Below are 16,031 nucleotides of genomic sequence, written 5' to 3' on the forward strand. Positions count from 1 at the left end.
CTTCTTCTCCAGGTATTTTCTCGGCCTCTTCGGTCTTTACTAATATGGATAATCTCTTTTGGAGATTGCTAGAAGAGTATGACTTTAGTAACTTTCCATGGATATTGTGGTACATTTGGAAAAATAGAAGTAATAAGGTTTTCAATAACAAAGATGAAAATCCACATGAAATTCTGAGAATCGCTGAAGTAGAGGGTGAGGTATGGGCATAGGCTCAGCTCACAATTCGAGCAAGACAACATATGGTTCCGCAGACCTTTGACTGGCAATCATCGGGACATTCGAGAGTCTGTCTATAAATGGTGCATGGAAGGAAACTGATAAGTTCTCGGGACATGGTTGGTTCATGTAGAGTCGTGGTTACAGAAGAGAAGATGAAGGGGTCGATGAATCTCCGAAGAAGCTTATCAGCTTTACATGCAGAATATCAAGCTTTGATATGGGCTATAGAGTGCATGAAGACCCTTGATTACGTAGTTTTTGCAATAGACTGTTCTCAATTGGTGAAGATGGTGTCCTCACCTAACGAATGACCATCTTTTGCTACACATTTGGAGGAGTTTCGACGCAGTAAGACTTTCTTTCCTTCCTTCTAGATTCGACATATACTAAGAGAAATTAATCTAGTGGCAGACAAGCTTGCACGAGGTGATATGAGTTCCCCTTTAGCTGTGTTTTATGTTGATTTCATCCCACCGGTTTGACTATCTAAACTGGTAGGAATCTTTTCATAGTTTAGTTTTTATTGTTGAAAAAAAATTGAACTTACACTAATTTGTAAACATATTTACTGATGAGTATAAGAAAAATGCATTAATCGATTACAATGGTATTACTCCAGGTTCTAAAACGCGGCCGGAGTGACCGATTATGCGCCGGTGTAGCGCTCGGCGACGGAGCTCCGCCGCGAGTTTACCATGTTCGGCCTAAAACTCGGTTCAAAAAAACAAAGTACAGATTATGGCATTTTGAAGCTCGAACTCGATAATTTCAGTAAATTCATCATACTTCAATGTAAATAATAGAGAAACATAGTTAAATCAAGTAAATCGTAAAAAAAAAAAAATCACTTTATGTCCAAAAAGAAATAAGAAACGACTGCAACTTAGGTCTGAGATAGAGAAGAAGCGAAAAAAAAGATGAAAAAACATTTACCTTGTTGCCCTTTCATTAAAAACATAAAAAATTGTACTATATGGCCTTTGAACCCGGGTTAGACCAAAAGATTCTTCTTAACAAACCACTGGGCCACAATATCTTCATTGTTATATCGGATAGAATAATATTTAAGTGTACTATACACAAAAATTACTCTCTGCGTATTCTCCGGTTTTCTATTAACTCAGGTCCACCGTACGCATAGCGCCTGGCGTAATTCCGAACCTGGCTATTACTCATGCTTCATAAATTCATTATAAAGTGTGTTCAAAAAAAAAAAAATTCATTATAAAGTTAAATTTAAATTACTCCAAAGAAGAAGAAAAAGATCACGGGATTGCTTGGGAAAAACAAGAAAAAAGAAAGACTAAAAAAAAGGAAGACAGAACAAGGTCATAATTGTCAATTCCAGAAATACACACAGAACAGAACAGAACAGAACAGAGGAGAAACCGAACTCTTCAAACTCGAGAGAAAGGAGGAAAGGTGTAAGTAAACCTACGAGAAAGCGAGAGACAGATAGTCGAATCTGGTGGAAGAATGGCGAATCTACCTCCATCTCTCTCCATGGGCACACCTTTCGGCGGTCCCAGCACGTCGGTCGGAGCTCCGGCGAACAAAGATCGAAACTTGGCCTCCGCGGAGCAGTTGGTTCTCGATCTAAGCAATCCTGAACTCAGAGAGAATGCTCTCCTCGAGCTTTCCAAGGTTCTCCTCCTAATCTATAACTGGCTGTCGTTTTTGTTTTGGTCTGAACTCTGATCCAAGAAACAAGAGCTAGGGTTTCGATGATGTGCTTTTGACAATCTCAGTGTCTGAATTAGTTGTTGTCGTTCCTTTTGTAGAAAAGAGAACTGTTTCAGGATTTGGCGCCTCTCTTGTGGAACTCTTTTGGTACCATTGCTGCCTTGTTGCAGGTAATCACTTCAATCTACAAACTTTATGATATTTCTTTTTTAGAAACTGACGAGTCTACGGATTGCAAAAAGGATTCTTTTCTATCCAAGTGAAAGATACCTAAGCAAAATGCTATTTCATTTGACTAGTTTCTTCTGTTTGCTCGCAGGAGATAGTGTCAATCTACTCTGTTCTCGCACCTCCAAATCTGACTCCTGCTCAGTCCAACCGTGTCTGCAACTCACTCGCCCTTCTTCAGGTTTTTCACATGGAGATTTCTGTTTTACTCTTTAGCATGTTTGGTTTGATGTTCATGTCTTTTGCCTAACAGATTCCTGACACACTTATTTCTTGTTTTCTTACACTGCAGTGCGTAGCCTCTCATTCCGACACAAGGATGTTATTTTTGAAGGGTAATATTCGTGTTCTTTTATTTGGGCTATACAAATAATATTGTGTTATCGTATCATCTTGTCTATTTAATGCCATCTGTGGTAGGTTATCTGTTTATTTTATATTTCCTCTATGATTTCAGTTTATTTTATCTGATGAATTGGTTGTTATGTCTTGTTTGTTTCTTATGCACAGCTCACATTCCGTTGTACCTTTACCCCTTCCTGAACACAACGAGTAAGTCAAGACCTTTCGAGTACTTGCGCCTTACTAGCTTAGGTGTCATTGGTGCTCTTGTCAAGGTAAACCATCCCGTCCCTTTACCGTAGCTTGTTTCCCCCTTCTATTTTGAGGTTCCCCACCATACTTTTGCTGAAGGTGAAGGACTAAAAATTTGTGTAAATAGTAGTCTTTTACCTAGTTAGTGTATGAAATAAGAAAGATCATTGACATCATTCTTTCACCAGGTTGATGATACAGAGGTCATTAGCTTCCTTCTATCAACCGAAATTATTCCTCTGTGCCTCCGCACCATGGAGATGGGGAGCGAGCTGTCGAAAACTGTAAGCCTTTTATTTAACCTACCATAGTATTGTGGATTAATGCCTTTTTTACGAATCAACTTGCTGTGATAATGTTAGGTTGCCACATTCATAGTTCAGAAGATCTTGTTAGATGATGTGGGGATGGATTACATCTGCACAACAGCAGAGCGTTTTTTCGCTGTTGGTCGAGTGTTGGGAAATATGGTCCAGTCACTTGTTGAGCAGCCTTCTCCACGTCTTTTGAAGCATATCATCCGTTGTTACCTCCGTTTATCAGACAACCCTAGGTTTGTTTTGCTCATAACAAACTTCCTCAGAGATGGGTGCACATTTTTTTCTAATGCTTGAGGTTTGTCACTTGTGTGTTACTTAGGGCGTGTGCTGCACTCGGAAGCTGTCTCCCTGACTCGCTGCGAGATGGAACCTTCAGCAATTGTCTTCGCGTAAGTCATTTTTCATACATTGACTCGGGGTTTTGAACTTGTTCGTGTAAGACATGGCAGCTTAGTTGAAACTTGGAGTTGTGCTTGTTTTCAGGAGGATCAAATCGCGAGGAGGTGGCTGCAACAGCTGGTTCACAATGTTGGAGTTGGTCGAGTCCCATCACATCAAGGTGGAGGATTTGAGCACATGCTTTGAGCTGAAACCATCTCAGGCCTATCCTTGTATTGCTTTTTTGTTTGTTTCTAATTTATTCACGTACTTTTGATGCCTTAACTTGGATGATGTGTTATAGGCTTTTGAAATTCTTCTTGTAATTATTTAATAATCTTTAGAACAGCAAACCTAGAGTGCATAATAGTGCTCGGATAATAAAAGGATTGCTTTGAATTCCCATGAAAATTAATTTCATCAATTAGTTATTTAATAAGCTTCAGTGCATAATAATGATCGGGATATTAAAGGATTGGTTACAAAATAGTTTCGGTTTGAATTTGAATCCCCATGAAACTTTATTCAGACAATGCTTCTCTGGTGATTCTTGATGTCTTCACAATACTTGTCCGAGCTTCAAAGCTAGAACTTTTTAACGGGAATAACAGCTCCGTTCCTTGCACCAGATTCAAGCATTGCTTCAAGAACAGCAACGTCCCGAGCACCTTCCACGTATGATAGACGAGGCTCTTGCTCCTGCAGCAAATGCGTCAGGACACATTAGGACAGTTTAGATAACAGACCACCAAGGGTTTGAGTTCCTGCTTTACATTTCCAAGGGCTAAGATTCGAGGATTACCTTTGAAGTTCCTGAAATGTCCCTGAAGAATGCTTTTAGCTCTTCAGTCACTCCACTGAACGGGTAAAAGATGGTCCTCGATGTCCCTCCTTCCCCGTAAACTGTGGCCTGAAAAGCTCAGAAGATCATAGTCATTTTAGTTTAGTTTCGAGCAAAATATGGATATACTTCAGTTGATCATATGTTAAGAGTATACAAACCATGTAACCATGTCGGCCATCTTGAACTCCACGCTCAAGTTGAACAGTGCCCTTTAATCCTACGACTCTCCATAATATCTAAAACACAGAATTTTCTGTGAGAAAAAAAACTATGGTTCTTAGGCTAAAGCGTTGTGGAAAGCAGAACATCTAAGTCTTACTACATGCCTTTGGAGACCTTGAAGAGACAACCATCACAAAGACTCCAGAGCATCCGTTCTCTAGCTGACTGCAGAGAAAAGAAACGTCCTGGATTAGAGGTATTCATGTGAAATTAGTGTGCTAAGAAAACATGGGTTGATGTATCTAAACTTACAAGTTTGATGTAATGTTGTCTGGTGCAGGTAAAGTCTTATCAACATGGGAGGTGGTGGCTGAGACTGATGTTACCTCACATCCAACAAGCTGTTCATCACAAACCAATACATCAAAATTTTGGCCCAAAAGCGGGATATTCGGAAAAGCGTATTTATTAGTTAATGAAGTTGTACGGTACCATTCTTAACCCTGCAATGTAGTGCACACCCATATCCAAGATGAAACCACCCTGCATATGAAGAGCGGACAGTTAAATATTAACAAAATAACACACAGCTTCGTCGGGATATATATATATATATATATATGTGTGATTGATATAATTGTCAGTGTAAAGCAAAATGATTCTGGCAGGATGATAGCATTTGGAGCCATATAATTCTTAAGTTACAATTTAAGTAAGCAGCGTGTTAGGGAGATGCAACAGAGTCTGATAGAAAAAGATTGTGGCAAAAACAGAAAGCATTACGCACGTCCAAGTTTCGTCTCCAGGAGCTTGAGAAGTAAGGATTGGAACTGTTCATTGATCCCTCGATAATAAGTTGGACGTTCATAATATCCCCAATTTCTTCCACTAGTTTCTTCAACTGCCAAAAAAGTCAAATCATGAGATCTAATGTTAGTTGCTCAACCGGAAGTGCCAGGAAGACACTAAGTAGCATTTACCTCAACAAAAGCGGGTTCAAAACGATAATTTTCAGCCACAGCCCAGATTGGACGGCATGGGGAATCAGTAGAAATATTTTTATAGCTTGTCATTGCAGTTTCAATCTCACCGATTGCTGCAACAAAAAACGGTGTTAAAGCACAAGGGAGAAAGCATATCGTCTAGACTTCACAGTCAGAAAATGACTCTGGGACAGAGTAATCTCTCATGTAATAAGGATGGATGAAACTTAAACAAGATGACAAGCTGGTTAGGTTTAAGCAAGAGCAGTGATCATCAACTTACAAGCAGCAGCTGGCTTCTCTGCAAACCAATCCGGACAGCAACATACACATGATGAAAGAAGAAAAATCTTTAGTGTTTTAAGGTGGGACACATTTGAAAGGAGCAATAACATAGTTTCATAAAAGCAAATTATTCCCATGTTTAGCAAAGGCAAGAAGAAGTCAAGATGGCAAAAACTTGCAAAATTTCATTCACAAAAGTAACAATAGTAGCAGAAGGCGGATCATCCATGTTAGAGTAAGCAAAGGCAGCTAAAGATGCATTCTTTTCGGATTAAAGAAGTGGAAAAGTCACCTTGAAGGACGTGCTTTCCTGCCTTGAGCATCTTGAGCGACATTTCAACCTAAATAGAATAAGATTTTGAGTTCACCCAACTTGTGTTTGTAAATAAAAAAACGTAGGCAAAATTGGTTGGTAATGTTCCAACTATATGATTAAAGGATATACCTGGGTTTGGCCAGCAATGACAACAGCAACACCAAGTATGGAAGTGTCTTGAATGATCTCATTCAAACCTTCATCTCCCCATTTGCACTCCACTCCAGGAAAATGCTTTCGTGCTACCTCCACAGCTCCTTTCGCAGATTCCTTCAACACAAAGATGATAAGGAAGCAAGCCTAATGGTGTATTGGTAACTGTTACATAAGCTACAGATCGACTATTAAAATCATCTCCCATATCACGCGCAGTGATCTATATAGCCCACGCTTTCAAAACTGAAAGAAGGAGAATAGTTACCTCAGAACGGCTCCAAATAGCTTTGAGGTTGACGAGATCGGAGATCTCAGCTAACCGAGGAATGTACTGCGTCTTGACGAAGATCCCAGCTCCGAGAATAGCAATTCCAGGTGGTGAAGGATTCGCCATTTTCGTTTTTTTTTTTCTCCGTTTAAGATTTTTGAATCTGATCCAAGCAAACAAATAAGGGGCCACCACTACCACCCGCAAACGCAGCTTTTGGCGGTTGTCAGCGGTTTGCAATAATCACCCAAATCGTTATAAACCGCTTCAAACCGCTCCGAATCTCATAAATTCAAAAGCTGGCTCTAGCTAGCGTTTGCGGTTGCAGGCGGTTGCGGGCGGTTGCGGGAGGGTAAAAAAAAATTTCTTTTTTTAAAACAATATATATACAAAAATTAAAATATTTAATAAAAAAATTAAAATTGAAATTATGAAAATATTAAAATATATCTAGTATATTTTAATTAATATTATTAAATTTTATAATAAAAAAAATTTCAATAAATTTTCAAAAACTAAAATTATAACTTTCAAAATATAAATTTTATATTTATTATAATTTTATGATTTTTGATATTTTTATAATTATATTAAACGTAAATATTGTTAATTTATTATTTGACTGTTAGTTAACCAGTCATAAGTCATCCGCAAACGCACAAATTTTTAACCGCAGTAGCAGTCGTACAAATCTCTTAAAACCGCTAGAAACCGCAACCGCCCGCATCCACAAACTCCCGCAACCGCAACCGCAACCGCAACCGCTGCGTTTGAACCAGTCAGACCAAAGGACAAATTACAGTTGCTGCTTACTCAACCGCAAACGCCATATGTATCGTAACCGCTTTGCTTATCGAATCCAATCGCAAACGCTCACTGAATTGAATAACTTCATCGTGTAAATTACAGGTTTACCCCTATAATCAACCTCTCTCTCTCTCTTATCGATTTCCCTAACATCCCTCCTCTCATATAACCAACCCTAGATATCCCTGCTTCGAATTTGGGGGATCGGATCTAGTCTTGTACTCGATTGATCCGATTTTTTTATTTTCTTTCTTTTTCTAATTTTTTTTTGGTTGGTTCAATCTTTCTCGATGGCGGGAGGTGATAGTCCAGCTGAAACGAAGAAGGGAAGCTCCAAGACCTCTAAGAACAGTAAAGAGAGCACTCTCAAGCAGAGTAATGCTACTACTTTACCTTCGCATTCCAGAGTGTTAATTGAGCTGAATTAAAAGTAATATCTTTTGAATTTTGCAGAATCTCCAGCTGAGTTTTTCGCCGAGAACAAGAACATTGCTGGATTCGATAATGTGAGTTCCGAGTCCTTTGTTTCAATTCAAAAACAATGGAACCTTAATGGCCGATTTGTTTCAAGTTGGGTTTTGAATTGTTTTGATTTATTTTCAGCCAGGGAAGTCGCTGTACACTACAGTGAGAGAGCTTGTTGAAAATGCTCTTGATTCTTCTGAGTCCATCTCTGAGCTCCCTGAGGTTGAAGTTACTATGTACGTTGCCTTCCTTTCATTTACCCATCTATCAGGATATGTAAAATTTATATCTTTCTTCCTTTCATTGACTGTCTTGTTCTCTTTTGAAAGCGAAGAGATTGGAAAATCTAAGTTCAATTCCATGATTGGTCTCATTGATCGGGAACGTGTTGACACCAAGCTCTATGATGACTATGAGACTGACAAGGCCCGTGAGGTGCCTCCAACTCTCTCTCTCTCTTAATTATCTCACTCTGTCTGGTGGTTAAAGCAGCTTTTGTTTCACTCTTCTGCATTCTTCTGGATTGTTAACAATTCTGATTTTTGGTAGTTATTTCCTGCTTTGTAGAAAAGGTTAGTAAAGGAAGCTCGTGCCAGTGAGATACAAGCCAAAAATCTGGCATCGGGAAAGAAAAACAAAGAGCCTGGAGTCTCTAGGGTTTTAAAGGCCCGTGGGGAAGCATCCTATTACAAGGTTACATGTAGGGTGAGTATTTTGAATAATCTTTGTTTTAATTCTACAGAAATTGGTGTGAGCAATTTGAGTTTCAAGGGTTAGTAACAGTGACACCTGCAGAATCTAAATATGTTCTTTTGCCTGTTTTTTTTTTAGATCTGACTTGAGTTGATCATAATGTAGGATAATGGTAAGGGGATGCCACACGATGACATCCCGAATATGTTTGGCAGAGGTAAATAGCTAATGACCACCCTCACTTCCCCTATTAATTTAGCCTGGCGTATCAACCTTATAAAAAGCTTTTGTCCCGAGGCTAGATCTAATATTTGTTCTTCTTACAGTTCTGTCTGGGACCAAGTATGGACTGAAGCAAACTCGTGGAAAGTTTGGTTTAGGGGCAAAGATGGTACTGTTTGCTTCTTTTGATTTCTTATATAGCATGTTTAATATCTGTGCTTGGCCTTGTACTACTGCATGAGATTCTGAGGTGAATTTATTCTTTACGTGGAGAGTGTATGCATTAAATATGGAATGTTACCTAGAGAACCTGTTTAACTCTTCTATTTTCTCTGTTTTCTCCTGGCGTGCAGGCTTTAATTTGGTCCAAAATGAGTACAGGCCTCCCCATAGAGATATCTTCATCTATGAAGAGCCAAAACTATGTTACGTTCTGCAGATTGGATATTGATATTCACAGGTACCCCTTGAATACATGAACAGCTTCTCGGAAGCTATCTACCTAACTGTTTATGTTTCTGCATGTGACAATAATAGCCATGAATCCTTTGAATATTCGACGTATTCTCATGATTATCTGTGTATCATTTGACTGTTTCGAATCTTTTAAGAAAGTCATCATTTAGCTCAGCGTCAAAGAATGATCTTTAAATGGTTAACTTGCAGGAACATCCCTCACATTCATCTACACGAGAAGAAGGCCAACAAAGAGAAATGGCATGGGGCCGAAATACAGGTGGTAATTGAGGGAAACTGGACAACATACAGAGTAAGTTGTTTTGATGATCCTTTTGCTGTACCTTATTTCTTTAGATATTTTTGTGTGCACAAATGTCTAACACGTTTTATTTTTTCTTTTCCAGTCAAAGATCTTGCACTACATGCGCCAAATGGCTGTTATTACTCCTTATGCGCAGTTTCTATTTAGATTTATTTCAGAAACACCCGAGTATGATATCTGTCTCTCTGTCTTCTTGCTGCCCTGTCACACATATATATATATATATCTGTTCACATGCAGCATTATTAAGTTGTTCAATTTTTTTTTTTTAATATAATATAGGAAAAATGTCACTGTAAAATTTACTCGAAGAACGGATGTGATGCCCCCAATTCCTATCGAGACAAAGCACCATCCTTCGTCAGTTGACTTGCTGCTTATCAAGCGCCTTGTTACAGACACTTCCAAAAAGACCCTTCTGCAGTTTCTTCAGAATGAATTTGTGAATATTAACAAAAACCTTGCAGCGCGATTAATTGGTAAGTATGACACCGATCTCTTTTGTTATATAAGTTTGAATGTCGATATAATATAAAGAAAACCATGTATAATATCCCTCGAGTAAAAGTCAATCACTTTTTTTTTTCTTTCTTTCAGGGGAAATGGGACCCGATTTCAGCCCTGGCATGGCTGTCAAGTCTGTGACATCTCAGCAAATGGTGCGCATACATCAGTTATTCCGCCAAGCTAAATTCGACGACCCTAGTGGTGATGTAAGCATCTGCTTTCTCTTAACTGTACATTGGGAACTGTTTCATTATTCCTATGTCTCTCTTGAGGCTCTTTTAAAAGTTTAATTTGGTAGAGCATCTGGATTATTGCAAAAAGTTAGTTCTCATCATACTCTGGTTTTTTTTTCTTGTAGTGTCTTAGCCCGGCAGGAGAATACAATCTTCGTCTAGGGATTATCAAGGAGCTGCATCCAGATATGGTGGCAACGCATTCAGGCAGGTTGTCAATTCAACCCTCAATTTTCTGGCAGTGCATCCGAATTTAAATATGGAGTGCTATAATAGTTTATCTTATAGTAATCTCATCTGTCAAGCTTTACCTATACGTTTTTTGTGGTTAGCCTGGGCTTTGTTTCTTAAAGTGTTGACACCTTCCTGGAAACTATGTTCAGTGCTCAGGTCTTTGAAGGTCATCCTTTTATTGTTGAAGCTGGTGTTAGTGTGGGTGGAAGAGATGTGAAACAGGCAAGTCATATCCTCCTTTTGTTTATTCATTTGTAATCTATTCGCAGCCAATCTTGCAAACAAACTCAAAAGAGAGTAGTTCCCAGCGGTTAAAAATTACTTTTACGTGTTACCACATAAGTGAAGTAAAATTTAGCATGGATGACATCCGTTTCTCTTTTATAAAACCATGAAGAAACATAATGAGAAATAGAATCGAGTTTCTCGACTTGGAAAATAAAAGTGATCTTCTTGACGTTATTCCTTCAGTACTTATCTTGATCTCACAATATTATCTTTTATTTTCATATGGGGACTTTGTTGGAAATGGAATGACAGGGGATAAACATATTCCGTTTTGCAAACCGTATTCCTCTCCTTTTTGAACAAGGAGGTGATGTTGTGACCAGAACAGCCTTAAAGAGAATCAAGTGAGAAGACTTTCTAAGTTTGCTAGCTACATCTCTTTTGATTTGGTATCTTTCTCCAACTTTTTTTTTGACTAATGGGGGGGAATTGATAACTTTTGCAGTTGGAATAGCTATAAGATTAACCAAACGCAAGATAAGATAGGAGTATTTGTGAGCATAGTGAGTACAAAAATTCCTTTCAAAGGGACAGGGAAAGAATACATAGGAGATGACATCAGTGAGATAGCTACTGCAGTCAAGGTAACCTCAGACTTCTCGACGTCATCTGCTGCAGCTTGCTAAAGCTAACTTTTGTCATTTTTTTCTTCCATCAAGTCTGCAATTCAACAATGCTGCATCCAACTGAAATCCAAAATAGTCAAGAGACTTCAAGCACGCGAACAACAAGAGAGAAAACGCAGTTTGAGCAGGTACATCCCTGATGCAACGGGAGCGGTGTACGAGGTCCTAAAACAAATGACTGAAGAACATACGAAAAAGAGAAAGCGTTACAAAGAGGAAGAAACCGCTATGCTTGAGAAAGTGTCTAAACTTATAATCACAAAAGAAACATTGAAAGAAAAGCTTGCTGAGCATGTGGAACAGGTTTGCATCAATGACTCTTATTTTAAGTTATAACTGCATCATCTTCATCACTTTTGTATTTGATGAATCCTTGCAATGGTTTTCAGGTGGATTACGAGATGGCATTAGAGTATGCAACACAGAGTGGAGTGAGTGAAGAACCCAGAGAAAATATATATCTCCAACAATTGAATCCCAACCATTCCAACTTCATTGATCTTCACAGTCCGACGTTTGTCTTCAGGCTCATCTTGTAAACTGTTCACTATTACAATTTTCAGTCCCATTTCTTCACTTTCTTGTGTGTGTGTGTTTTGTTTAAGAATAAATTTCGTTTGGGAGTTTTCAGACACTCGAAAAGTGCAAAAGGAAATCATAAAATATTTATGATTCGTTTCAACAAACGTGTTGGAGGACGTGATGATAATTATTTATAATAATCTTGAGCTCGAAAACTTATTAAAATGTTTTCTTACCTCCTCAGATTAAAAATTGTATACTAGATGTCGGTGAAGTAAACTTATTAAAATGGTTTATTTGTAAAAAAAAAAAGAAGGAATTCCGACCAATTTTAATGCAGTTATGGATAATGGATATATATTTTAAAGAAGATAATAAAAAAGAGGGAGAAATAACGGATTTTTTAGTTTGGCGTCAATTAATACTAGGTGTGTGAAAAAACATTAAATTTGCACCGCGTAATATTTAATAAAAAAAAAGAGGGAAGTGAACAAAACTTTTGTTACAAAAGTAACCCCAAACGAGGAGCAGTGAGTAGTGCCAAAAGGCGCTTTGTTAATTACTTTCTGAAATTATTTTTAATAAGAAAACTAAATGTCAATAAATGATCTTTTAAAAAACAAAAATATATATAAACCCACACTCTTTCTCTCCATGATCTACAGGGAGACTCCACAAAGAAACGCAAGTAACAAAAGTCGCTTTCGACCCACGTGATCCTTCGTCGACTTTTCTTCTTCTTCTTGTCTCTTTCATCATCATCTTCATCTTTCTCGTCTCTAACTTTTTTAGGCGATGAATTAGGGTTTAATTATTTTCTCTCATTTTCCCGCAAAACCAAGAGAAGAGAAAGACAGAGATACCTTTTTGGTCAATTCTATTCATCTGCTTTGTTAATCTCCAGGTAACCAACTTCTTCTCTTCTCCAAATTTGATTTATTGATACTCTAGATGATGATCGGTAGATAGGTTTGTTTTCATGGGGTGATTTTGGTAGATCCATCGGTTTTGACTCCAGTTTATTACGATCTAACTCTATGTCTAATTACTAATTTTATTTTCCTGTTGAATCTCAATATCTTTGATCTATATCAAAAAAGTTTTAGCGTTAAATTTTCAATTTTTATTTCTTATTATGTCCTCTTGACAAATGATCCTTTCTATATTTAGATTATTATTTTTTGTAGTCGAAACCCATAGATTGATTCTGCTCTGTCTGAATTTGATACTCTCAAGTCGAAAAAACATAAGATCTGATGTCTCGTCTTATTACTTGATCGCTTCTGTAAACGATGATTGAATCCCACAAAAAAACCCCCTTTCTGATTCTGGAATTAGGGTTTTGATTTGATGTATTGATTCTTACGTGTTTCCCAGGTTTAATCATACTCTGAAGAGTGACGATGATGTTTAACGAGATGGGAATGTGCGGGAACATGGACTTCTTCTCCCCCGCATCTCTCGGGGAAGTTGACTTCTGTCCCGCGCCCACCCACCCCGAACCCGACTCAGTCGTCGATGACGACTACACCGACGACGAGATCGACGTCGACGAGCTCGAGAGGAGGATGTGGAGGGACAAGATGCGCCTCAAGCGTCTCAAGGAGCAGGACAAGAGCGGCAGCAAAGAAGGAGTCGACGCAGCCAAGCAGAGGCAGTCTCAGGAGCAAGCCAGGAGGAAGAAGATGTCCAGAGCTCAAGACGGGATCTTGAAGTACATGCTGAAGATGATGGAGGTCTGTAAAGCGCAGGGCTTTGTGTACGGTATCATCCCTGAGAACGGGAAGCCTGTCACTGGGGCTTCCGATAATCTCAGGGAGTGGTGGAAAGATAAGGTGAGGTTTGATCGGAACGGTCCCGCTGCTATAAGCAAGTACCAAGCGGAGAACAACATCCCTGGGGTTCGTGAAGGTAGCAACCCCATCGGACCTACTCCGCATACCTTGCAGGAGCTTCAGGACACGACTCTGGGGTCGCTTTTGTCGGCGTTGATGCAGCACTGTGATCCTCCTCAGAGACGGTTTCCTTTGGAGAAAGGAGTGCCTCCTCCGTGGTGGCCTAATGGGAAGGAGGACTGGTGGCCTCAGCTTGGTTTGCCTAAGGATCAAGGCCCTGCTCCTTACAAGAAGCCTCATGATCTGAAGAAGGCGTGGAAGGTCGGCGTGTTGACTGCTGTTATCAAGCATATGTTTCCTGATATTGCGAAGATCAGGAAGCTCGTGAGGCAGTCCAAGTGCTTGCAGGATAAGATGACTGCTAAGGAGAGTGCTACGTGGCTTGCTATTATTAACCAGGAAGAGTCCTTGGCTAGGGAGCTTTACCCTGAGTCCTGCCCTCCTGTTTCTTTGTCCGGTGGTGGAAGCTGCTCGCTTCTGATGAATGATTGTAGTCAGTACGACGTTGATGGTTTGGAGAAGGAGACTCGCTATGAAGTGGAGGAGCTCAAGCCGGAGAAAGTTAACTTTGGGATGGCTGCTAACTTCCCTGTGAAGGAAGAAGTTCCATCAGAGTTCATGAGGAAGAGGAAGCCAAACAGAGATCTCAACGCTATGATGGACAGAACCATCTTCACCTGCGAGAACACTGGGTGTGCGCATGGCGATGTCAGCCGTGGTTTTCTTGATAGGAACTCAAGAGACAACCATCAGTTTGTTTGTCCACATCGAGACAGCGGCTTACCCTATGGAGCACCGTCCAGGTTCCATGTCAGTGAAGTTAAGCCTGTGGTTGGATTCTCTCAGCCAAGGCCAGTGAACTCGGTTTCTCAGCCAATTGACTTAACCGGTATTGGAGTTCCTGAAGATGGGCAGAAGATGATCTCCGAGCTCATGTCCATGTACGACAGAAACGTCCAGAGCAACCAAAACCAGACTTCTATGGTCACGGAAAGTCAACTGCTTCAACCAACGGTCCAGAATCATCAAGAACATCTCCAGTTTCAAGGAAACATGGTGGAAGGAAGTTTTTTTGAAGACTTGAACATTCCAAACAGAGTTAACAACCAAATGTTCTTTCAAGGGAACAACAACAACAGTGGGTTCAAGTACGATACTGCGCACACCAACAACAATAACTTTGAAGCTGCGCATAACAACGCTAGCAGCAACAGGTTTCAGCTTGTGTTTGATTCTCCACCGTTTGATATGGCCTCATTCGATTACAGAGATGATATGTCGATGCCGGGAGTAGTGGGAACGATGGATGGTATGCAGCAGCAGAAGCAGCAAGATGTATCCATATGGTTCTAAGTTCTTGGGGAATAGATTTCATCTTCTGGTTTATTTTTTATCTTTGGTGTTCTTACATTCTCTCTACAATGTAATATTTTTCTGGGTATCTCTCCGTCTCCGTCTCCGTCTCCTCGCTTGTAAGGGAGTCTCTGAAACTCTCTGTTACTGTGTGTGTCTTGGTCTTGGCTGGTGAAACTCTCTCATCATCAGCTGTTTTTAGTTTTATACACCCCATATGCTTTGGGGACGAACATAATGTAAGTTTTTATATTATATAATTTGGAGTCTCTTAATTATTTGTTGTTACGTGTGGTATATTGATGATTGAACAGTCTGGTGCGTGTTATAAAAAAAAAGGAACAGTCTGGTGCGTCTCGAAACGACTTCAAGAATTATTTATTACAAGAGGATTATACTTACAATTTTACTCGAAAGCAAGCTAATGTGTGTGTTGAAGTGGCTCGTTGGTAATAGAGCATGGGTCAGTGCTCCTATTAACCAGCGATCGAACACAAAACACATCATATGAAACCAAACCAAAGAAAGAAAAAACAAATATTCTGAATAAAAGGTATTCTTAAATACCTTTTTTTATCAATATTTTTATTACTTTATTACATTCAGTAAATGTCAATTATCTCAAATAACAATTTTTAAGTTTTTATCACAAAATAGTTCTCGAAAAATAAAATGATCAAAACAGCATTTTTTATTTTGAAAATTTTAATTTTTAATTTTTATAAATTTGAACACATCCCAAAACTCAACCTCTTAACTCTAAACCATTTTAGATTACTTAACCCTAAATGTATGAATGCATATTTATCCTTCAATGAAACTTCTTTTGGTTATTTTCTTTATTAGAGATCTGTTTTTTTTTAAATAAACTAAAAACGACTATCCGGAAGAATTTCTTTTCAGTAAATACCTTATTATATACTTAATATTTGAAAAAACAAAATACAAATAACATAAACATTGAAC

At 38.9% G+C, this 16,031-nt stretch overlaps 4 protein-coding genes across 6 annotated transcripts; 3 read left to right on the forward strand and 1 right to left on the reverse strand.

Annotated features, from left to right (window-relative positions):
- The first annotated feature begins 1,547 nt into the window (after positions 1–1,547).
- On the forward strand, positions 1,548–3,861 carry LOC106401806 (CCR4-NOT transcription complex subunit 9). The gene is made up of 9 exons (XM_013842399.3): positions 1,548–1,866; positions 2,004–2,075; positions 2,225–2,314; positions 2,426–2,468; positions 2,644–2,750; positions 2,916–3,011; positions 3,090–3,280; positions 3,367–3,436; positions 3,531–3,861. The coding sequence occupies exons 1-9, from the start codon at positions 1,699–1,701 to the stop codon at positions 3,630–3,632; spliced, it is 939 nt and encodes a 312-aa protein (XP_013697853.1). The 5' UTR covers positions 1,548–1,698; the 3' UTR covers positions 3,633–3,861.
- Positions 3,804–6,635, reverse strand: LOC106401805 (uncharacterized protein YMR315W). Of its 2 annotated transcripts, XM_013842396.3 has the most exons (12): positions 6,437–6,635; positions 6,145–6,285; positions 5,992–6,040; positions 5,698–5,715; positions 5,412–5,527; positions 5,219–5,332; positions 4,924–4,974; positions 4,744–4,832; positions 4,596–4,656; positions 4,428–4,505; positions 4,228–4,335; positions 3,804–4,124 (listed from the first exon to the last, which is right to left on the reverse strand). In XM_013842396.3, exons 1-12 carry the CDS (start codon positions 6,563–6,565, stop codon positions 4,011–4,013), a joined length of 1,068 nt encoding a protein of 355 aa, XP_013697850.1. In that variant the 5' UTR covers positions 6,566–6,635; the 3' UTR covers positions 3,804–4,010. The 2 variants fall into 2 exon arrangements, with proteins under 2 accessions (XP_013697850.1, XP_048614812.1); XM_048758855.1 differs by lacking the exon at positions 5,698–5,715.
- Positions 6,636–7,369: 734 nt separating this feature from the next.
- On the forward strand, positions 7,370–11,977 carry LOC106345840 (DNA topoisomerase 6 subunit B). 2 transcript variants are annotated; one of them, XM_013785034.3, is made up of 18 exons: positions 7,370–7,621; positions 7,700–7,752; positions 7,850–7,947; positions 8,041–8,146; positions 8,279–8,416; positions 8,570–8,621; positions 8,731–8,795; positions 8,980–9,086; positions 9,293–9,395; positions 9,490–9,575; positions 9,690–9,886; positions 10,005–10,120; positions 10,273–10,358; positions 10,531–10,603; positions 10,922–11,013; positions 11,115–11,253; positions 11,329–11,598; positions 11,685–11,977. In XM_013785034.3, exons 1-18 carry the CDS (start codon positions 7,537–7,539, stop codon positions 11,832–11,834), a joined length of 2,016 nt encoding a protein of 671 aa, XP_013640488.2. In that variant the 5' UTR covers positions 7,370–7,536; the 3' UTR covers positions 11,835–11,977. The 2 variants fall into 2 exon arrangements, with proteins under 2 accessions (XP_013640488.2, XP_013640494.2); XM_013785040.3 differs by lacking the exon at positions 7,370–7,621 and having other exon boundaries at positions 8,046–8,146.
- A 489-nt stretch (positions 11,978–12,466) lies between these two features.
- LOC106345850 (protein ETHYLENE INSENSITIVE 3-like) lies at positions 12,467–15,343 on the forward strand. The gene is made up of 2 exons (XM_013785052.3): positions 12,467–12,721; positions 13,195–15,343. Exon 2 carries the CDS (start codon positions 13,221–13,223, stop codon positions 15,063–15,065), a length of 1,845 nt encoding a protein of 614 aa, XP_013640506.1. The 5' UTR covers positions 12,467–12,721; positions 13,195–13,220; the 3' UTR covers positions 15,066–15,343.
- Positions 15,344–16,031: the final 688 nt, after the last annotated feature.

This window comes from Brassica napus, chromosome C5 (genome assembly GCF_020379485.1).
Source record: "Brassica napus cultivar Da-Ae chromosome C5, Da-Ae, whole genome shotgun sequence".
Lineage (NCBI taxonomy): Eukaryota > Viridiplantae > Streptophyta > Magnoliopsida > Brassicales > Brassicaceae > Brassica > Brassica napus.